General features: G+C 26.0%; 1 protein-coding gene across 1 annotated transcript in view; it reads left to right on the top strand.

Moving 5' to 3' along the window:
- The first annotated feature begins 21,990 nt into the window (after positions 1-21,990).
- LOC132921972 (adhesion G protein-coupled receptor E3-like) overlaps positions 21,991-26,409 on the top strand; it is a 138,972-nt gene continuing 134,553 nt past the window's right edge. The window contains exon 1 of the mRNA XM_060985245.1: positions 21,991-22,368. Within this exon, the coding sequence (XP_060841228.1) occupies positions 22,214-22,368 (155 nt within the window). The 5' untranslated portion in view covers positions 21,991-22,213. The remainder of the gene's footprint in view (positions 22,369-26,409) is intronic.

Below are 26,409 nucleotides of genomic sequence, written 5' to 3'. Positions count from 1 at the left end.
TCGAATTCCTTTAGCCACGTACGACTTATAATTATTATTATATTATTATGATCCCGGCTGAGCGATAATGATTCTCGGAAACTGGCTACTGACACGTTACACACCTCGTGGTTATTTATTGTTAAGCCAATTATACGCCAGGGTCCTTAAGTGTTTTTACTTGTACACCCCGTACGGTACAATGCAACTACCGCAAAACCGTATAATATAATAATAATAGTATATGATATTATAGTGAGCGCCGCAGACTTGTGCGAGTTACGTAAATTATGACTCTATATTATAATAAAGTGCGTCTGCTGATTTTTAGTTTTTATTTTTTTTTTTTGTGATATTGAAGACGTCTAAACTAACACGTTCAGTTTGATCGATTTAAGTATAATATAACAATCGCGTTAATAATATCCATCATTTGAATTATGTTTGTTTGGTTTAATACGTGTTATATTATTATATTTTCTTTCGAATTAGAAATTTAGGAATTTTGAAAACTATATCAAATTGCAAGTCCATATCTTTGAATAAGTCCGATTAGTTAACTTATTTTTATTTGACAATACAGGTACGAGACTTTAAAATCTAAAACCATCATCATACAATTTTAACGAAGTGTTCCTATTTTTGATGAAAAATATAGCAATTTTTAGTTTATCATATTAACTATCGTTTTTATATATAAATATATAATCAAAATTGTAATCGGATGATAATATGACTTTTCGAGCTACAAAATTGTATTATAAAAAAATTGAATATATTTTTTGCCACTCGTAGAACTTGTAAATATTAATCAATGTTTTGGAATAGTACAACATTGGAAATCATTTGTACACTTTAAAATCCAAATTTTTTTAAACATTAGTTTAATAACTAACAGTTAAATAATAATATTAATATATTACAGTGAGATATAATTATTTAAAATAGCCCATTATATGGAAAATTGTGTGCGTTAAACGTTGTGTTACATTCAAAATAATTATTAATAACGTGAAAAATGTAGTAAATCTAAAATCTTAATTGTATTATATTTTTTTTATTTACCTTCTTTCCGCGTTTTATACATATTATATAGTATGTTTGGTTTCTGTTCATTTTGAAAGTGTGATTTTCGAGCGTAGTTTTTTTTTTGCAAGTTGAAATAAAATATTTGAATAAGTGAAACTGCATATTGTGTATCAATTTTATCGGTACAATCGTAGGCTAAACTTAAAGTGACAAAAAATAAAATTCAGAACATTATTTTATATTAAATTATTATTATTAAAAAAAAATTTTACATTTTATTTCTTAGCTTTTTTGTAATCGATTTGGTTAGGTGACACTAACTGACACTAAAAACTTAAAACAATTGAAATAATATTTTGCTTACAAATGCAAATATACCATATATATGAAGAATATGTATTTAAAAAAAATTTTAAACGCTGTTAACAAAATTCTTCATTCATGCTGCGAGCTTATGATAACGATTAATGGTTATCGTTATATAAGTAAACAGAGAAATATAGTAGCAAAAATACTTCGTACCACAACATAGAACACCAATCGATGATTTTTGAATCGAACCCAAAACAATTGGTATTGGTGTCCCTAGAAAATAAAATTTAAAATGATAGGATTTCTTGGTATTGTAACATACATTTATTAATTAATAATCTTGTATATTATACGCATAATCCTTTTCCAAATTGCTCAGAAAATGTAATGGTATTTTTCATACAACTCATTTGAAAATTACTTTAATTCCAATTTCGTAATAATATTTAAAACTTACATTGTATGATTTATTTTATTCGATAATATACACATCAAACATATTTTTATAATAACTTGGAATTAATAGACATATTTCTGAATTTATTTTAAAATAAAAATTCATTTTAATAGTAAGGGCGTAGTATTGTAAACTTTAAAACGGTTTGTAATTTATAATCTTGTGTAATTAATTTTAAGCTTAATATTTTATCGACTAACACGTTATCCAACGGTCTTCAATTTCTCGCGAATACCAGAAATAGACACAAAATGACGAAATATTTCCGAATAAATTGGTTTTCAAGTTAGGTAAACAGCAATAAAATATAACGTTATTGTTCGTTGATACAGCTACCTTTATAAGTATCATATTATACGTACATTTCAACAACATATTATTATTATCATCATTAGAAAAACATAAATATATCACGCATTGAAAACATTATTATTGACACTCAAATTATCATCGGCTGAGACAGATTGTTCGAGTACACAGTGCACAACAATACTAGTGAGGGTGTATTGTGTGTATTACTATACAATATTATTTATTAAACCAGATTAAGCTAATAAACTCGATTAATACAATGCTATATTAAGTATTTGTACTCGTAAGGTTTGTTTAGCATATTTTTACACAAATGGCGATGTACCAAATCAAAACTCTAATGTTGATGACATGTTTATAGTTGATAAAGTATTAATTTTACAATTGAACACTAAAAAAAAATTAAGCGTTAGAATATTTACATAAAATTATTTATTTATTTATTTATTTATAAAATATAAACGCCAAACGGCAATTTTAAATTAACAGATAAAGTTTAAAATTAATAGATATAACAGTTATATAATAATACAAATACACACAAAATTAGAACATATGGAAAAAACACAACATAATATAAACTAAATGGTAATACCGTAATTTAGTAATATAAAACTATGATACAACATATTTATAACAATTATATTATATAATTACTTATTAAAATCAAAATTAAGATTATTCAGATTATGAAGCATTCTGTGTAAGGGGTGATTATGTCCGTATAATGTATTGTGAGTTGGAACTTGGAAGAGTGCGTGATTTCTGGAGAAGAAGGATGGGATACGAAAACATATTTTAGAGAGGAGATCGGGTGCATCTATGGTGCCACCTAGGAGTGAGATTATAAAGCGCTCATCAGCATCTTGTCGACGAGTTAACAGCATTGGTATTCCCAATGAACTACGAATTAAGGAATAGTCATGCGTAGGGTGAGGTATCTTCATTATGTAGGCAATGTAGGAAAGAAATCTATTTTGTACACGCTCGAGTCTTAGTTCATCTTTAGCTAGGTAGGGATGCCACACCACCACACCGTATTCTTATATAGAACGTACTAATGAGAAGTATAATGTGCAGAGACAACGAGCAGAAGAAAACTGATTAGTATTGCGTTTAATAAAACCCAATACTTTTAAAGCTTTACCTACAGTGACATTTATATGGTGCTCAAAATTTAATGATGGTGAGTAATGAATACCAAGATCTTTATAGAGGAAGACACGGTTAAGAGAAGCGCCATTAAGAGAATAGTTGTGGTGGATAGGAGATCGTTGCCTAGAAAACGACATAACATGACATTTGCTTATATTAAGGCTAAGGCCAATGGAGTGTGCCCAACTTGCAAAAATATCTAGTTCTGACTGTAGGATATGACATTGATTAAGATTGTCTATTTTAAGGAATATTTTTATGTCATCAGCAAAAAGAAGGAGTTTAGCCTTAGTGATCCATTTGGTTATCGAGTTAACAAATTATTATTAGGTTTAAGATTATCCCAGTACTACAACAATGAAAATAATTTTAGAATATATATCTCATGCATTTTACGAGAAACCGGTTGCCAAAAATTCCTACATAATAATATGATAGTGCTATAGCGCTAGTCTATTATGCACCAAATGGTGAATTTTGTATAAACTTAGAGAAAATTTGCATAAATGACCTGCAAAGTGTAGTGATACTATTAGTTGATAAATTAAGTACAACAAAATTTTGATACACAAATTCAACGAAAACTGATAGATGACATAAACATGATATAAATATTATATTATTATTTTAAATTGATACCGGGAAATATCAACATTTTACTAATATTTTTTTAGGTTAAAGCATTTTTTCGTATAATATTGTCTACCCTTGTTATACACTCATATGGTATTTAAAACATTTCGGATAAAAAATTACACTTTCTTACAAATTAAAAATAGACTCATTGTGGACCGTTTAATAATGATAACATATTGTACGCTTCAAAGTTCAAAATTAAATTTGATTCCAAGCAGGACTCTAAATATTTTGTTCAGATAAAAATGATATGAAGATTTCACTAATAGCAAAAATATATGATAGGGTTTCTAAATTAATAATGATAATTTTTAACAAAAAGTTTAAAAACCTCTTTTTTAAGATTTGTTATAATTTTTTTGGATTTTTTTTATATCATTTAATGTTTAAATATAAAAAAAAATGTTAAAAATAAATTACTGTTTCATACATGTAATCGCTCCACGACAAAAAAATTATTTATAATAAAAAAATTTTAATTTAAATATACTTAATTGTAACAACAATATAGATAATAACTATTAAGATTTTATTAAAATATTAACGTTTTAAATATTGATGGCAATAATACATAATTTTTAATCCCAAAGAGATACTTATTATAGTCAAAATCAAAGGAAAAAATAAACACAAGAAACAATCACAAACTACATACTAACATAATAACATGGTTTATTTTTAATCAATTATTTAATGATATTCACATATTTTGTAGTTCTGAATAAATCATCATTTATAATGTTCTCTGCCGTTATAATAATAATATAACAATTTAATATTTTTGTGTATGCACTAATGTTATATTTGTACCCAATTGCACGAGCTATTTAAGTATTTGAATGAAATGTCTTCCAAAAAATGTTTATCGTAAAACCAAAACTGTTTCATCTATGGTGCAAATAAATACTGTCGAAGAAATCAGATAATTTATTATTGACTTAAAAAGAGCTATTTCCTCCAAACGACCGAACAGCAGCGTGATGAGTTCTCTCAGAGATTCTCGGGTGGACCTACACAGCATTTCGATTGATTATAAATTATATTGGATTGTTGAAATGATACTATACAGAGTGTTTAAATTGTATTATTATATTTAATACAATGTATAGGTATTATATTATGCAATGATTCGCTGAATATACGTCAAAACGACGCTCATCATATATTATGTGTAAATATAGATCTTTAACTAACCGTAGTAGATTATATTAACATATAACTATAGAGGTAAATGTCGACCGGAATCTAAATGCATTTATATTCGCAGATGAGCGTGACATTCATAACTGGTTAGTAGTCTATATACTGTTTAATTAAATTACACAGGACATCATTCTCGATTCTCAGACATTTAGGCATACCGTGTTAAGCTTAGCTACAGTCTGGGAACTAACACGTTGACTGTGTTAATCAATGCATACGGATGTGCATATTATTATTATGGCTATGATTATTTCCTCCAATTCACTCTAGTAAAGCTTTGCACATATTTGAGTGAAAGCCATTATATTATATAAAATGTAAGATAAGTACAGTTTAATAATAATACGAACCATGGTAAGTGGTAAGACTAATTTTCAAGTTGATTTGATTTTCCAATATGATATTTATCATCACGATCACGTGCAGACTCGAAGGTTTGGAAAAAGTCCATCGTACCGACTATGTGTATACAATATATTTACGAAACAAAAAAATGGGAGTAGCCGAATTTATTCCCGTTTGAAAAATATATTTTATTAAAGTAAGTCGAATTGGTTTCGGTTTAAATAATGTATTATGATTCCACTACTGGTGGAGTTTTTTCTCGCTTTTTAATTGTGCATATTTCCTTCCCAATTTTACTGGCTTAAAGTAGGCATGGTTAAAAAGTACGTTATCGATTGTTAAAGTAGAAGTCAACCAGTCATAACTTAGATGTATAATATTAAATGATAATGAAATATAATAATGTAAAATTTAAAATTGTTGAAGCTGATAGGTTAGGTTAAATTTACCTTGAAACTTTGAAGCAAACTTTCTTCAAATATTTTAATCGTTTAAATTTCCCATTCATTTAGTCAGTCATATAATTTTCTGAGTATTGGTTGTTTTTCTTTGTTTCTTGATAAGTTTCCTTGTATTACTATTGCGGATTTTAATAAAATTTAATATTTGAATACTGTTCAAAGTCTCTATAAAATAAAATATATTATAATGGGCGCTGGTAAATTAAATATTTAGCTTTGAATTAAACGATTCGCAACAATTTTTAGTCATATCAAATCTCGCTCAAATTTCCAGTAAGAAGATATTGTCTATCATTATGTATGTATAATAAACGTAGTAAAAAACTTATCTTATTTTCGGCAGTATGGTTTTATTGGAAAATATGTAATATTTGACCTGAACAAAAACGGGAAACAATATTCAGCGCATCTTAATACAATACTTTTTTCAAACGGGAATCAATTCGGTATTATCAAAAAAATGCAACTCAATATTATGTATTTATAAATTATATATTTCAGTTTTGTTTTTACAGGAAAACAGGCCCTATGTATGAGAGTTGAGAGTAGCGTATAGTATTTGTATTGCGGGTTGTTCACTTATAACTAATTTTACAAAAAAAAAAAAAAAAAAATGATTATATATTTTTTGTGTTATTAATTATAAATTATTTGAGAAATTAAATAGTCAATTAGAATTTTCTCTTAAATACTTAAATAATCAAACGGCTACTTCACCTGAATCGTGTTTACATTTACTTTCATACATATTATTGTAGTTCAAATACACATTTTCAGCACAATAGCTATCTTAGTGGACAGAACTTTAGAATAATAATTGACAATAGAGACATAACAAACTTTATTGAAAAATAACAAAAGTGACAGGTTGTATCGGGTGAATTTTTGTAATATGTAAGTACACTGCGTATAAAACTGGTAGGTGTCTTAATTTTTACGCCAAAAAATACACACGTCCAAATATATATGTTACGGGCAAAGTGGGGTAGTCGGGCATTGTGCATAGTGTCCGGGCATTGTGCACAATGCCCGACTACCCCACTTTGCCCGTAGCATATATATTGTGTGAGAGATGGAGTACTTACTTATTTCTATTTAGTTATCAACAATAAGCGTTTCGGAAATTGTAGTGTAAGTAAAATACACTTAACATTTATGCAATTCAATATCGACCTTATCATTTAACCTTTCCTTAAATAATAAAAATAACATTTACTAATTTAATGGTAATACGTATTTATATCGAAATTACACATAACTAAAATTAGCATTTAATGTGATATTAAATTATATCGACGTTTTTTTTTTTAATTCCATAGAATCATTGTTTTTCAAGTTTTAGATAGAATTGGAATAATTGATAAGGATATTCGTAGATTTTACTAGTTATAGGCTAGGTTTCTATGGAAAAATCTGGTAAAATTAGATAAAAAAAAGTACTCAAAAAATAAAATTAAGTACATATAATTTATTTAATTACCCATATATATGTATATATTTTGTTTTAATACATTTTTCTAATCTTTTTATTTCATAAAAAGTATTAAAAATCATTGTCATTCAGAAAATTTTTTTATATATAATCAGACCAAGAATAATACAAAATAGAGTAAATAACTAACAACACAAGTATTATATTATTATGACCTCTTAATAAATTTAGCTACACAAAAGTACGTTCAAATCGGATTACGTCATTATTGGAAGAATAGGAATCCTAATTGATGATTATCGTTATCCAAACAACTAGAAGTGGTAGTGCTTTAATTGAATTAAATTAATAAATCATGATCAATTACGAACGATAACTTTTGAAAGCAATCTAAATCGTGTAAAAAATATCTGAAGCAGATTAACATCTCACAAAGAAGAGCTGTAAGTGCAACGCAATATTTTTGAAATTGAGAGGTCTGGTAATAAAAAATAAATACGCCGATGGCATTATATACTTAGCTACCAAAAATTAAAAAAGCCTTTAATTTCTGAAAAAAATATTAAGATTATTAAACGCACAATAATATTTCAGTATTGCTCAGATTATTAATTATAACATATTAAAAGTTATTAATATAATTACCTTACACAATTATTTACGTATATTTCTATAGATTCAATGTCTAGATAATATAATATATGATAATAACATGCATCCTGTTTCAATCTATTTGAAGAGTCTACTAATAAATTTGAATTGACACGGAAACTTCATAATAAATCCGTTTATACTAATAACGAATAATAGTGATAAAATATTTGATATAAAAAACAACTTACTAATAAGCAACCACCATAAATTAAATTTAAATAATATTATACATTTTAACTTTAATATAAAGACAATAATCATTGTATTCGTTATTCATTGAAAAAAAAATATTTTTTCAATAAAAATATGATATGTTTAATTGTATATACGAGTATATACCTATATATATAAATATTAACAAAATTATTATTTATAACAAGTTAAGATATTATCTCTTGTAAGATCAAAACAAATTAACCATGTAATTATAAATTCATTTTAAGTTCATGGTTTCCTTAAATAAATATTTTCGTAATAGTCTAAAAAAATACTACTTATATACATGAATTATACACTAATTAATTTATGATAGCTAATTAGTTTTCAGGTATATTAATAATTTATTAGAGATATAAAACAACTACAACATTTTATTTTCATAGAATATAATTTATAGAGAATGAGTGCGAGCATTTTTTTCTAATAACTAATTCGTTCAATAAAAACGTGTCAACGATCTAAGCAGCTGTGATTTGTAAATCGTCAAAAGCAATCACAGTTGAACGCCATATAATATACATCTATATTATTTTCTTTTGAAAATGTAAAATATATTTTTATTTTTTTATCAAATAGTGAGTATTTGTATGTTGGCAACCGACGAATGTAACAATTGGCTTTTGCATAGCTATCTTATAATTCCTTAGAATTTTGTTCATAGATTTTAGTTTAAAAATCAGCCCATTGACCACAAACTAACTTTAAGAAATATTTGCAAATAATGATCACAATTTTTTTTTTATATATATAAACATGTATAAAAAACAGTTCATGGTTTAATATACGATTACCAGATATAATCGTATTTTTCATTTTGATTTTTAAGGTAAATAAAACGTGTTAAGACCGACAAATAACACCTGTTGGGGGTGCCTCAACTTAGTATTTTACTAATATGATAGTTAAACAGATTCAAAGTAGACAGACATATAGTAATGTTATAGTTTAGTGTTTCACAAATTGTTTCGCGTGGAATTGAACGCCGGCTATTTAACACCCATGTCCCATATGATACATTTGTTGTATCAAACTATCAATGACGTGTAATACACGTCGTGTATAAACTAATATTCATATTAATATTCTGTTGTTGTTTAAATAAGGATCATGTGTGGTTGAGTATACTGATTATTACGGATATACAACTGTTGTTCTATTTTAATACATTTTTAAGTAATTTGAGATTAACAAGAGACGAGTAAATTGTAAAATGTTAGTTTTTGCTATAGGTATTGACACAGTTCTACGTATTGCATTTCGTTCGTAAAATTAAAAAAGTATGCAAACTATAAAATGTATGAATACATTATACATATAGTACACATCCTACCATTTAAATAACACTATAATTTATTATATATAAGTTTGCATACTAATATAATAGATATTTAGTTGGTAAAAATGGTCATGTTTTAAACTCGTAAAACATTTTATGGGACACATTTCGATTATTTTTAAAACAACTTAAAAATATAACTACATTGAAAAAAAAAATAACATATACTTTAGGATAATTATATCAAAACTCAAGAAATTTTAGTATACTATTCATAATGTGTAAGTTAAGTAGACAACTTACGTAACTTGTAGTGAATGTTAAGTACATGCAAAAACGTAAAGCATCGCATACGTTTTGTCGTCGATTCCGTATACTAATTACCACTTCTTTAAAATACTTACATATTCTCCAAAAGTAACATCAGTTTACTTTGGAAAATATGTACGTTGTAATGGTTTTTTTAAACTTTAACGGAGAAATATATTACAGTGATCTTGGCAGTCGTTAGCCCTACTTTTTTAGGGGTTTTTAAAATATATATTATGTTTATAGATCGATAACTACGAGGTAGATCATAAACTGATCAATCGTACAAATACTCAAACTAATATTTAGTTTTTACGTCGATAACTTGTATTGAGGAAGGACAACGCTATAGCCTGTAAGAATACTATTTGGCGAGGGCTAAAGTACTACACTACGTAGTTCTCGGAACAATCAGTATAACTCGGCCACTCGAGCAATTGGGAAAACAAAGCCTCGGCAACAGTTTTTATCTACACACAAACAAAATTTATATTATTACGAGTTTCGCAAAAAGAAAAAAAAGGATTTTTAAGATAATATCCATTGATTATATGTAGTATAACTATATACGTATGTCTATAACAAATGATAATATGTAAAACTTGAAAGGTTTATAAATTCGTAAATTTAATTTTATTTGTTGACATCAGTTATTAATATTATTATTACCTATGAGGCTATGAAGAGTAATCTAGACTTAACATTTTTCACTCGATGTATGAAAGCATTTATCGAATTATTCCATATTATCTTTTAAGATAAATGGGACGTAAATATTTTAGAATTTTTATGAAACATGCACAACTATGACATATATACTTTATTAGGTAGTTCAAAATCAGTTTAACGCGGCAATAACAAAAACTACACTATAAAACAAAACGTACATATTAATATTTATGAGCCATTGTCATTTGAGAGTAATTTAAATTTTCTTAAGCACAATGAATGAGTTCAGGATAAATAATTGCTATGTACCTACATTGTTATTAATATTAATCTTTTCAATCTGCAAATAGCTCTTTACAAATTAGAATAATTTAAAAACAGATTTTTATATTACACGAAATGCACGGAAAATAATTTATCAAACAAATATGTACCTTATTAATATATTTACAATATTTACATAGTGGTTTATTAAACAATTTTTAACGAAGGTATCAAAAAAAAAAAATTCGTAAAAGGAGAAATAATACCATTCGATAATAATAAACAATAATGTTTCATCGTATAAAATAACATGCCTTTACATTGTTTTTAATACAGTATGGTTAAAGACAATATTATATAAAAAAAAAAATACCAATATCTATGGCGAAGACGAAACGGAAAATAATAAATTTGGACATTGTTCAAAGAGATGAAAAGAATAAAAAAAAAAAATGAATTTCACTCGCCTCGGTGCAGGATTATGATGTAACGTTATTAGAATTACATGATTATCGGTTGATTCTGAGCAAAAAGATATTGGTTTACGGCCGTGACTCTTAGATTTTTTATTCATTCACAAAATTCTCTTTGAGACGATGGAAATTTTTTAAATATTTCAATATTTCATACAACATGCTTCACGAAACCATAAATCAAACACAGAGAATACTTATTACAATAAATTGTTCAAATTGTTCAGTAGTTTTCAACTAGAATTCTTTTATAAGCGAAAACAAACTAGTATAGTATTATAATTTAGCGCTTGTCTTAAATAAAAATATTAAACAACTTAACTACTAAATAACCTTAGATGAAAGTCAATATGGAAACATTCACCGTGCAATTCAGACTCACTCAATTAGCAGAAATTTGCTGTATAATGCTAAAAATAATGGTAAATTTTGATTAAACTAATTTTATTTCATAACAATTCCATCAAATAATTTAATTTTGGGATTTATAATAATTAATCTTAAATTTAAATAATAGTATTTTTTTTTTCATTAATACTGAAGCAATAAATGTTCTTCAAAGTTTAAGAATTCCTGTATTATTATATCTTACTTAATTATGTATAATGCATTTTTTTAGATTAACGTTAGATACCCTCTAGGCAATGTGAGAAGGTATTATTCTCGAAAGATATATAGTATATACATAAATATAATATAATATAATAATAATATGACATGTATGTACTTTATTATAGTATTATAAATTATGATTTATGATAATAATATACGTATCTAAATGCATCTTTTTTATTTTATAACTTTTTGCTTAGATATCACAATAACAATTAATATGCATTTATTTTATAAAAATAAGTAATGATTTAAAATTAGACATTTTGTCCAAAAAATAAAATGACACTGAATATTCCCGAACAAATTTTTGTCATAGTTTAATAATAATACCCAGTAAGGCAGTAACTATACGTATACTTTTATATAGTATATTAAATACAAAATGTTAACCTGAAAATAATTTCAATGGTTACAATCCACCTCAATAGATGTGGGGGAATTGATCTTATTTTTGAAATTTCCAAAGAAGGTAGATAAGTAAGTAGTATTAGTTCAAATTTAATAAAGTTTATATAATATAATAATACAATACTAAAAATAGCTCAAAATATTTCTTAAAACTTATAATGCATTAGCCACAACGAATTTCGAATTTTCATATAACATCAATCGAATACCTCTTTCATATTATTCGTCTATAATGTATCGCACATGTAACGTAAATAAATTAAAATAAGTGCAAAAATACTCAACACCAGCTCAATATAAATTTAATTTTATTACCACGCGCGACATCGAATAATTAAAAAAAATACATATAATAATGTAATCGTTAAGAATTTAAAATGAAAAAGGACGCAAAAAATAATTCAACCCTTTACATATTATACACACCATAGTAAAACCAATATATATTCATCGTCAGCTAATAATATAAAATTTGAAATACATAATTTTGTAATATTATTATTTACATTATACATATTAATATGTTCGTGTATTTTTTTTTACAGCAATATAAAACTATTACTATTGTAGTAGCATCATAATAATCGTTCAGAAAATTAAGCTTTTGAAACGTAGTTTTAATAATAATTTCTGCATCTTTAAATGCTTACATAATTAATAATCATTAATCATTTGTATGTATGATACTCAAATCCTTACAAAACAACTCGCTAAATTCATTAATGATTTAAAATTATTAACAAGTCCTTTGATTTATCTGCTTACCGTGATGATAAAAAACCAAATCTAAAAAATGTGCGATAAAAAAATCAACAACTACAACCATGAAAATTATCGTATGGAACACTATTGGAATCATAAATAATGTAAATGAATTCTCCGAATAGTGCTAAAATAAAACAGAGTTGCAATTCAAGACCCTGTTTATACTGTGCATGATCTATGCAAACAGACTTACTTAGAATTTAACAAAAAAAAAGCACGTAATCGAAAATTAATATTTCATGTTCAAGTCTTCACCTTCAAAATAAATAAAAGTCTCCTTTTTAATGCATTTCGTATAAAATATAGTATTAGATCAAATGTAGTTTTTGTATATCAAGACAGAGAATAGATAATAAAGAAAATATTTAACGAAAAAATAATAATAAATACATCATACAATATTACTGGACGACTGAGAATTCATGCATTCGTAAACGGGTTTTAATGAGTTTAAATTAGAATTATCGAACGAACGATAAATGTATTATTATTACGAATATTACGAAATGTATTTCACTTGTGTGCTTTTCTCGCAACTTTTATGTACGTACTAAGCGCGTATTAAAATACAAAAAAAATAAATAAATACAAACGAAAAAAATTAAAATTTTATTATTTATTTATGTCTCTTGTTTGTATATTATTACACAGCTTGCGAAGTTTCGGGAACAATTCTAAAGAGAACTCTTGGGATATTAAGGGTAATGCGTATACATAATTTAACGTTTTAGTAAGGCCTTAATATTCTCAGACGTATTGGTGTTAACTCATTGTATTTGTCGGAACGTTGTCGTATTCGTATTTTGTAAAAAAAAAAAGCTGTTTTGAAAAATAATAATAAATTATACACATATTGTGTACTATAAACACAATTTTAAATTTAAATTAAAATAATTTATTGCACGGAAATGAATTATTCTTCTCGTGTTTTATATTTAAAAATCAATATTATTGTTTATGAAATGCTTTTATAATAATTATACAATTTTCCTTGAATGTGAATCTAATTCATCGCTAGGCATAATAAATGACCCTTATAATATGACGATTAGTGTGAAACGATTTGTTTATTGAGGGGTTAATTCAATTATTTAAAATTTTTTAAAATATTGTTTTTATTTCAAAAATATTATATTAAACAATTATTATTATTATTATTTTAGATCACAGTGTGGTATAAATTGTGATGTATTTTTTTTAACTACCTACCTTATCCATAGTTCAAATATAATTATTCATGTTATATTTTGTATTGTTTTTAAGAGAAAAGAAAAATACATTTGAGTGGAAAAGGGTTGATCTATATCTATAAGAGAGAAAAATAACAAAGCCGGTTAAGTGATTAAACACCCTCCCCCCATCAAAAAAAAAAAATATGATAGCTCATAATAATTAATTACTATATGGTCAGAATACAATTCCAGGGAGTTGGATAATCGTTAGTAAGTTAGACACTAATATTAAATATTAAATAATAATATTATTATTATCATTATTATTATTATTCATATATATTCATATCGTATATTTGAAGATACGCCGTGTTTTAATTTATGATTTACAATAACCTGCCTTAAAACCTCAATTTAGTTACAAATTGTATCAACAGAAAATGTTACAATAACAAAAAGATATAATAAACAGTATTTGTGAAGATTTTTGAGTTAATACGTATACCTACGTATTGTATATAATATAATTCTAGTATTCGAGTTTTTTGTTAAAAATGTTGAATGACGCATTTTATAAAAAGAAAATAGTTTATAAATATGATTGTAATATTTCGTGACATTCAATGACATTCAATGACATAAAACATTATTACTTAAATCAAACAAAAAAAATGTTACATGGAATTTTTTTATTTATAAAAACATAGGTACACGTAATAATGACAATATTTTAATTATAAATAAAATGTGAACTACAATGGTGGTATATATTTATTATTTAAATCAAATAGACTCTCAATCACTATTACATGTTTTTCGAACTAAAGTAGCATTTAATAATTTATTTCAGTTTTGACTTATTACCCATGAGAAACTACGTATATATATATATATGAAGTAAATTACTTTTGAATTACTTATTACTATAGTTTCTATCGAGTTAACGATGAAATGCTCTTTTGTCTATAAAACCGTGTATTGAATAAGTTTAAACCTACACAAAGTTATAGTAGCTTTTTAAACTAAATTTTCGTGTACTAGCATTTCATCATTTTCTATACCAGATGTTTTTCATTTAATGTCTAATTAGATGAAAAATATAATAGGACATATGATAAGTTTAGTTGATTGAGTTACCTGCGGATAATTTATAAATGTTTTTACACAGTCAATTATTTTATATTGGACATAACTTATACACATAAAATATTGTTCTACAACTAAACAAAATATCTAAAAGTATGATAGAATTTATACTTAATTACAAATGTATTGAATTCCATGGGGTTTTAATTTTTTAAAAGCTTATTATTTATAAATATTAAATGGTCGACTCATACGTATACTGAAATTTAAAAAGTAATATAAGAAAAAAATAATATTGCACTAAAAGTTTAAAAGTTAATACAATGGATAATAAACCCATGACTTCGTAGATATATATTTTAGTACAAACAGCTAATTAATTGTAATGGATAATGTCAGTGTTAAATTAATATGTCTTACGAGTTGCGGTAATAAATTATAGTGAAATGGTCAAGTCTCGTAATATTGTCTAATACTTATAGTCTGTACATATGTATATAAATATATATTATCTGTGTGTAATTATTATAGTTTCAGCCTTTGGTTAAAAATATTTAGTGTACAGTTACATTCGTATCATTAGATAAGGAATTATTTAAATCTGTTAGTGAATTGATTTGATGTAATATTATTAAACTGAAAACTACCTACTTTAAATTATAGTTGTCATTTTATTTAAACTTAAATGTTTTTAGAATTGTATATTTTTGAAATTTCATTATAAAAATAATATTTATATCCTCCAAATTAATCTACCTTAATTTTCCAAAGAAGAAAGTTTTTAGTTTTATTATTATTTATTTTTTTATAATTAAAATTTGTAAGATATAAAAATCGTCGAGAAATGTTTTTATACTTTCAATAGCAATGTTCGTGGAATTTATTTAAATATCACAGTAAATAACGTGGGTGACATGCAAAAATATTTAGTTTAAAAAATGATTATAGAATTCAGAAAACTAATTAACTTTTTTTTTTACTTTACTACGGCGTAATAGTCAAAAGAGATGACTTTGTTAAAAAAATATATCAAATGTTTATTTTATTATTTAATCCTTTTGTTCTATTAATTCTCTGTAAATTTGATACTTATAATTAGCTGACCCGGTAATGCTTTGTATTGAAATATCGTATGTATATTAAATTATGACCATTAATAGTTTGATCTCAATTTCAATTACTAACCAAGTTAAAATTTAATATTTATATGTACATTATTATTATTAGCTTTACCTTGGTCTCGTTTCTACGCCTTCGTTTAAAATTAAATTTAAAGGAAACTCGTTATAACAATATTTAATTTGATTTTGATCATTTTCTTTCATCGTCTTTTTAATCTTTTTGTTACTATTTTTTTCGGAAAAATTGTGATGGTTTATAACGTTTAATTTTAATTTTTTATCGATTCACTTTTTTTCAGTCAATGGAAAATATTGAACAGTGTATTCTCCAAGAACATGATTATGCATACCAATGATATTCAATAATATTGTCAATTTGTATTTAATTACTCACGTTATATATCAGGGGTGGCCAAATTGCGGCTCTCTTCATCGACGTATGCGGTCTTATTTACAAAAACTAAAATTTTAATATTTTTGCATACATTTATAAAAAAAAAATGTTTTTATTATTATTATTTTATAATTTCATATTTCGTAATTTGATATGTTTATCGGATGTTAGCTATCTATATTATTTTTGTGGTATAAAATAACATATTAGATAATTTGGCTCTTGATATAATTACATTAATACATGTGGCTTGCGTACATAGTCATGTTGGCCACCCCTGTTATATATAATGACAGACTCGTGGTGATTTTCTAACGAAAAGAGTTATTTTATTATATTTTAAATAGTAATGCAATAAAATGTAAAAAAAACAATTCTGATCGGCTATGCACGTGAATTATATTATGTCATAATGTATTGTATGTATTTATGCATGTGACATGAACTCGTTATGAATGTTATACTGGTGTATGACCATTTTCCCAATTAATTTGGATTCACATTTCATCATTTACAACATCACGTAAATTACTGTTTTCTTCTGATCGCTACTTGTTTGATTTAATCGAATATAAACGAGTCGTTTGGTTTCGCATACAAATCAATAACATCATATTAATTAAACAATTATTGTAAATTTCAAAATGTATTGTAATGCACGACACTAAATTTTTTTTAGTTTCCTCATCTGCTTGTTGATTTCTGAATTTAATCATTGAAATTATGTACATCTTTACCTTGCCAAAATAAAAACGAATATTGCAATTCTTCGTATAATCAACTCATTTGATATCACTATTCTTGTGATGAATAATTAATCATGCGTGATAAATTATTTACCAACTCTAACATCGCCACATCTTAAATTTTTGGTGTATTGTACTATATTTCATGTTGGACGACATATGTTTTGTCTGCTCTAACTTTGTAGTCGCTGTCTGACATTTTTTGAAGTTATGAACAATCGAATTAATGTAATGTGTTAATTAAATATAGTTTATAATTTAGCGAGAGTTTCTCTTCTAATGCATGTATTGAATGTATGATGTTTATTGATTGGTCAGTAATTTAAAAAAAATAAATTTGAATAAATTTGTGATCTGCGTTATATAACTTGTCATTGGTTTTAATGACTCAAAAAGATACTAAAGACTTTGTAGTTTGAGTTTTATGCCATACGATCTCAATTTATTGGCAAAATTGATTACATTTGTGTATGATTGCCAAGGTCTATTTTATAGGCTTGTGTCACATTCTACTGACGTTGATAATAATTTGGGTGACTAATGTAACTCTGAAAATTTCATTTTTCCTTGGGTTCCTTGGGTTACTTGGGTAAAATTTTTAAATTTGAAGGCACCTAAATGCACGCATAATTTAACCATTCTTCATTTAACCACACATTAATGAAAACGGTAACTATAATATTAGTATTGTAATGAAATAAATCAGTATTTAAATCAACGTACATAGTTCAGCTGGATCAAACATACTTGAACGGCTTACATTTTTGGTTCTCGTTGCTCAACTATTTATGAAACTCGTGATGCCTTTTAATCTTATGCTTGAGTTGTATATTGACCAATCGCTTTTTATTTGAGAAGCATAATTGACAATTTAAGTTGTATATAATATACATAATATAGTATACAAAACATGCCGATAAGACGAACCAGACAACGGTGGAAAGACAGGATTACAAAAGATGCATCGATTTTGAGAGTAAGCGACGGAGAAGAACTAGCTAAGATAGAGATAGACGGAAGCAAGTGGTTGTTACGGTAATGGACCTAAATGGCTTGTAAAAGCCAATAAAGAGGAAGAAAAAAAAAGAATAATATACAAAACATAAAACGTGCACGGTGTCATAGTCACAGTATACTGACAAATAACTGACGAATGTGAACCGCTTCTTGGAAAAAACACTTAAACATAGATATGTTGAGTTAGATTGTTAGACAATTAAAAACATAATATATACATATTATTTTTTATCCATCCAAACTACTGATTAAGAGCAATGATTTTACTGATTACTTATTAGGTCAAAGATTTCAACAATTTTAAACTTTCTCTATAAAACGCTTACCATTTTGCAAAAAAAAAAAAATACGTTATCGGTCCAGTAGCTATTATTATATAAGTAATAAATAAAAAAAAAGAGATAAATTAATTTATATGTAAAAGATTCAGATTACCATATTAGTATGTAAATAAAAAGTAAAGTAGTTAAGTGTTAATTTAATAAATTATAAAAAATTAAAACGTAGATATGTGTTTGTTAGGAATAAAATATAATCCTTAAAAAAAAATGTGTAATGCGATAATTTATAAAGATCAATAAAACTGATGATATTTTCCAAATGAAACAGTTTTGATCGTTCATGCATTTTATTAAAATTTTATTATAGCCTACAGGTGTCCTGTACAATTATATTATATTATTATGCTAAAAATATTACCAAAGTATAATATTTAATTTTAATTTTATCGTTTTACGAGAGTTTTACCTTTGACCTCTGTAAAATACTATTTTTAATAAAAACAATGTTGATGATGAAAATTGTTGTTTGAAAGTTATGGTTAGTAATAACAAACGATGTGCGCAACCGTACTCTTAATTTGGGGAAGGGAAATGCATACATATTTGAATTTTTTTTTTAAATATAAATAGATAATAGATATGTTTCTGTTAAAAAAGTTGTAAGGCATTATTTTACAAACAAAAAAAAATATCACTTATTAACATAGATGACTGTAATGATATAATTATACATTAAATTTTACCTGGAAAATTTGAATGGGATAATTATTTATTGGTAAGTGCAACATAATTTATTAAAATATAATTAAATATGTATACATCAAAGTAAATAAAATTACCAATTACAACACTAAACTCTGTAAAGAAAAGATAATATTGCTTTTTGTATATACTTATATTATATTATTATATTGTATATATCAATATTAAAAATAGTTCCAAGAAAATAATATCAATATTTCAGTATTTATTTAATAACATCGTTAGTAAACTAAAATAAAAAGTTTATTTTGCTGACTACAATGATAATATTATAAAGGGTTTATTATTACTATTTATTTAATTTTCGCCTCAATATTATACGAAAATATTATTAGATAGTATTGCGTGCTTGTGGACTTAAGAACGGAAATGACAATCAAAAAATATTTACTCAACGGAAAGAAAAAAAATTGTAAAAATGTTTTCTTAGAGTTACAAAAACTCATAGTCATACCAAGTTAAAAAAAAAAAAAGATACTTAAAATCACAAATCTGTTGTTTGAAGAATTTTTCAATTTTCCCTCAACATCTTTTTATATATGTAGGTACATATGTAAATTTCACCTATGAGTTACGTCACGATCTTAGCGCGTAGACACCTGCTGATTGAGACATAATAAATATGACTTAATTTTTAAACAAAAATTGTAAAGTTCAAAATCCATGAAGTAGTAGTAGATACACCAATACTATTGATTATAGAATAATCTATTCTATAACCAATGCTAATACGTAGCATAATAATGTATACATGTCACACCTGTTGATACACATGCATTATGTACATAGAATATGTATACTGTATGTTTGTAAAGTGTAACTTACGATATCATATCGATTTTTAAAATTATGCCTATGGTCAACTTGTACTACAATATATTCACTATGAGTCAAATGGTACAGTAAAAAGGTCTACCACATGGGATATTATTACTATAGCATGGCGATCAATATATAATAAAATATTTCTAAACGAATTACAGTAAAAACAAATTGTATTTACCTAAACACGTATTTTCAGTTTTTCACTATATCGTACTTACTCGTGTTGTGTATTAAACTTTTGTTTTTTACATTCTTGAAAGTTGTATTATTTTTTAACTCAATAATCGTAACAAAGTTTTTCCTGATTTTATTTTTTCTCGGAAACCGAGCCAATGTCTCGAATATTATTTTACGAAAGTGCAGGTTAGGTACAAGCACACGGTTTTGGATGGGGTAAAGAAATTTAAAAATTTGATGCACACCATAATTTCGCCGCACCGAACGTCACGCACGCTTATCGACACATTTGATATAATATTATCAATATAATCCAACAATAATAATAATGGTATCCAGTAATTATTATAATACCATAATATATACTATAATATTATTATTATAATAAAAGGCTATACTTTGTCGGGACGTTGGTTCCACTCGATCGATAGCCATATATTTTCGTTTATAATACATATTTATATTACATACTATAAAATACTCGTCGATGCGTCCACCAAAAATGTATTACAACCATATATTATTATTATACAATATACAGTACGATTCGAAGAAGGACAATAATTAAAATATTGCTGAGCTTATTTTATACCAGTCGTAGAATATAGCAAAAATACAAAATATTCTGATCCCGTTAACGTGCTGAGACTTGGGCAACACGACCGTATTATTTCATTTTTTATTGTAAGTCAAGTGCCGTTGTCTTGACAACAATTAAAAAATAGTAGGTTTTTTCCTTATTATTCATTAATGTTCTATAATTCTTTCTATTTCTTAAGGTAGTCTATTTTAAAATGAAGATAATAATAAATTACACTTTAAATGCTATTTAAATAGATATGAAACAACTATAACCGTTTTATGTATAATATACTTAATATGGTTTAATCAAAACACGTAATAGAAAATATATATAAGACAATATTGTTGTTAATTGATCTTATTTTAGAATGTTAAAAAAATTACATTATTCAATAGATAATAAATGTAGTACATAGTTATAATAATATTATCTGTAATGTTTTAGTTTGATATATTTTATAACTTATTCATTATTATATTTACCTAATCGCTGGCAATGGATTAATTCAATAATAAAAAGTGATAAAAAAATATTTGTAGTTAAGCTAAGTGTATTGTACCTAATCATATAATAATATTTATGGATGATTAAAAAGCAATTTTTTTCCGATTCTTTCAATACATTATATTGGTTATATACAAAGATTGTAAAAATTTGCCCTGCTTGTTATCATCTTGAAAATATGAGTACCCTTAATTAAACATAATATAATATAAAGACATAAGAGTTATAGACGTAAGTACAATAGTATAAGACAATATATTATACAATGTGGAAGCGCACAGAGAGCGCGCCGAAACGCCGTCGGCGGTGGCGGTAGCGTTGAAACCCGATGGGTTTAGTCGCACGACGCGGCCACGACGACCGGTCGCGAATCGAACGATGTCGTCTTGAAAAAAAAATAACAAAAATATACTCTCGCGATTCATTTTTGACAAAAATAATAATAATAATTATTATTATTATTGTTTTTATTGTTATTCTATCCATATACGCGTTTCACATACATAATATAACCTTTGTTGTAATATATACGAATCACCATCATACACGCGTATTTTAGACGGGTCGCCGAAATGGAGAGCATTTACCCGCGACGGGTGCCCGTCATGGGCAACCTGACGGGCAACGGATGGACGGTGGCGAGCCAGGAGAGTGTGCTCTCTCTGATCGTCGTACTCGGTAGCAGCGTGTCCTTGGTCGGACTCATATTCGCGTTCATCACGTACAGGTAGGAGTTTCGATCTGTCTGCACGTCACAATGTATTATTATTATATACGAGTTGTACATGTATATCGTATGGAATGCGCCAATGATCAAACCCTCCACTCATCCCTAACACGACGACGACCAAACTCGTACTGCGCTCACTTGTCCCTCTCCTGCCGACGTCGTCAGCGATCTTCACCTTTACAATGACCATTATAGTATAACAATAAATAATAATCGTCATCGTCTTTGAGATATCGTCTTGTGTATATTTTTTGATAATTCCGACATAAAACTCGTTGTAACTATATATAGTGTAAAAGGTATAACATTTTAACTATTGACAATAGATTTATAGTGACTAATTATTGTAATAACATATTACGATAGTTTAAAATAATCATAATTCTGCAATGATTAATATTTTTTGATTAAATAATTTAGTCGTTATTAACAGGTAACCGCCTAACTAAATAATATATTTTGGTATAAATAAGTGCTTTTGTGTGTAGTTATTCAACTACGATGAATATTTAAAAAAGTAGTTAACTAATTGATTTAAACGATCTTAAAATTGTACAATCGCTGAGTTATTAACAAAAAAAAAAAAAAAAATTATAACTATAATTATAACTTACGTTTTAATAACTGGCTTGTCAATATTCGTGCCAGTATCAACTTTAACCATTGAGAGATTTAAATACATAATATTTTGTTTGTTCACTAGTAATCTACAACTTGACGATACAAAACGTTCTCTTGACTTACCAACTCAAGCCATTTTTTTTAAAGTCATATCTGTGTAACCAATTCGACACAGTGTTTAATACGTATAATTATATACCCGATACACGAAGACCACGACTATCGCTCTCTCCAATACAATATATTTACTATAACAATAATATATAATATAACAGAGTACAAATATCATATTTTAATATTTTCGTCCACAATCGATTCTGTATAATAAGAATAATATATCGTATTATATATACAGTATGTGAATAAGCTCACAAATACGTGGCGTCGGCGGCGTAACGACTGTGGGGCATTCCTTATATTACAACGCCAGACGTTATTGTTATAAGACACATTATTAAGCTCGTTCTGTTAGTGACATCCATATGTGTGAGCATAACAATACGATCTGCGCTGATTTAAAAGCAGATGATTTAATCGACTTCAACCGAACGTTTAGAATTATTATTGTTGCACGTATACGCAGTCAATACACTGCGCGCACATTTTGTTCATTAAATATCGCTTATTTTACCGAGTTCAAATCACATTAGTTTCGAATGTACAAGCTATTGGACAGTAAACATCATTATATATAATGTTTCGTAAGTCATTAGAACAAAGTGCAAACGTGAATATTAGAGTAAAATGACCCAAGCGAGCTACAAACGGGAGCAAACAGAGTCGTGAAAGTTAACGATGAAATAGAGGACAGGACAATAAGATTGATCACTATTATTTGTTTGCATTGATAAAAAATATATATATATAATAATGTTTAAGTTCGAAAGCAATGATGAAGCATTGCGTTCGAAAAATGATTCAGAGCTGAACTACATTGTACATAGAGTTCATTATATTATGCCATTAGATATTTCATTATTTTGAGTGTTCAAAACGAAACAAATTGTTATGAACCTTTTCCTAGACTTTGAATAACGTTATAATAGTTTGTGATAAGCTTTTTGAAAATATTTCAACCCTAGTTTCCAAATAATGAGTACTTAAAGCTGAAAATTACATAAAAATAATTAAAAAAAAAAAAAATGCTATACTTAAAATAAAATGTCATAAAAAGCATCAGTTGTCAATATGCTAGTTTTTCACATGTATTATTGTTATTTAGTACATTTATTAAATCGATCTGTTACTAATCACATATTATGAATATAATTTATACTTTAATACATTTAAAAATGACTTTTCTACAAAATTCAATACTTTTCGAAATATGTGAATATTCAAAAGAATCGAAGTATATAATAGCTTCCTTGATCTGCTATGGATCTAAGATAAAACAAATTAAAATATTTTTAAAAACAACCAAAATATATTTTTTTTAATATTTTCAGTTTCAATTTATGAAATTATATCTTGATCATTAGATTTATTTTACACTAACAATAATTATATAATGTCACAAATTACAGTAAAAATAAGAAACAAATAATAAGTCAAATACCGAAGCAATTAAAAGAGGAACAGTCTTACCTGTAACACCATAAGATCTTACCGTCCCTATTGGTAACATATTATATGAGATAGTAAGGTTTAGAATTTAGACGGATGGCCAACATATTAATATTCTACACGAGAAAACAATAACAAAAATAAAACGAATTACTTGTATGTCACGCCACTCTTAAAAGTATTGAAAAACCGAATATGTGAATTTACGTATAAATTTAGAATCTATGGAAACATTTAACATGGTTATTTGGTGTAAAATGAATAATAAAAAATTAATTATTTAATTATTTCCTTAATTTTACCTATTTGAGTATAATACAATAATTCAGTACAACTTTTCTCATAAAAATCTTTAAAATGAATGCTCATACCGTCATTCAGAAGGACTTGTTACATACCTAATAATTGTATATTGTAGCTATACATACAATTTTTTTGTATAAGCACATTGAGAAAGAATAAACTGTTCAGTGAGAAGATTACGTCATATAAGATTACGATATAGTAAAGGGATATTTCTAGAATAGAATTTAATAAAATATTTCAAATCGTAAAATATAAAAATATGGACATTAAAATAGGGAATTCAGGTTTTATTGAATTCAAATATTCACGTTAAACATTCGAAATTTACGAATTGACATAGTGTTTCGATATAACAAATTAATGTGAAATCAAACGTTTAAATTTTAAAGCATACACAATGCTGTAGAATGCGTTAAAATATATTTATAGACGATAGAGGTCACATAATATTATATTTTATGCCAAGTTGATCGAAAAATGTTTGACCAATTCAATTGAGCAAACCGATTACAGGTATACAATCATAAGTACCATATTTAATTGGTTAGACTATTAATACTAAACGATTCTATAAAATATAGTTATAAACGTTTGTTTGTCTAACAATACAGATCAGTGGTCGGCAACCTTTTTGGACTCTCGGGCCACATTCACGAATTAAAAAGAGTTCACGAGCTGGATAAAAATAAAAATTTTACATTCTTAATTTATTTACTATAAAAAAAATAAATACCATATACAATTTTCAAATGAATAAAAAAAATGTTCTAAAATTTAAAGTGGTCCATATACAAAAGCAGCGCGGGCCGCCGGTTGCCGACCACTATTATAGATCATAACAATCTTATTATTAGTATTATTGTTATAAAAATTATTTTTAATTATATAATAATTGTTAGTCACTAAAAAACGATTTTTTTTTATTAAAAAAAAATACATAAATCCCAAAATTGATTATTTGTGTGTACAATAAAAAAACGTAGTTTCCCTTTAGCTTATTATCCTTATACCAAGTTATGTAAAATATAAATGCTATTGAAATGTTCAATATGTTTGGAGTATATATTATTTTTACTTTTGAATTGCCTACATAAATGTATATTTTTTTTTTCATAATACTTCAACTCTATTCCGCGTTTATATTCTGTGCGAATTATATAATTAAATTGGCTTTTCAATTTAATTAAAAATAGGAAACACTATAGGTTTATGTATATGACAATGTAGGTATATCAAATTATGTATTATTTGTTTGTACAAAAGTCACATTTCGGTCACATTGTTAATTATTATTTGTAAAACATTTGAAGTGTAGAAAGGTGGATAAATTCAACAGAAATTAAATAATTCTTTTACACTTAAACTTTTAAATACATTTCGTATTTGAACTACCTTTTTAAAAATTATTATGCTACATTATAATTTTATAAAAAAAAGATAATTATTAATTAATATTAATTATATTTGAAAAGGGAATTGATTGACAATTCCTACATTAATTGTATGTACATATTATTATTTATTTTTTTTTAATCATTTTACTTG

The sequence above is a fragment of the Rhopalosiphum padi genome, chromosome 2 (assembly GCF_020882245.1).
Source record: "Rhopalosiphum padi isolate XX-2018 chromosome 2, ASM2088224v1, whole genome shotgun sequence".
NCBI classification, from domain to species: domain Eukaryota; kingdom Metazoa; phylum Arthropoda; class Insecta; order Hemiptera; family Aphididae; genus Rhopalosiphum; species Rhopalosiphum padi.
The sequence above is the reverse complement of the archived record's forward strand: the minus strand, read 5'-3'. Positions and strand labels throughout refer to the sequence as shown.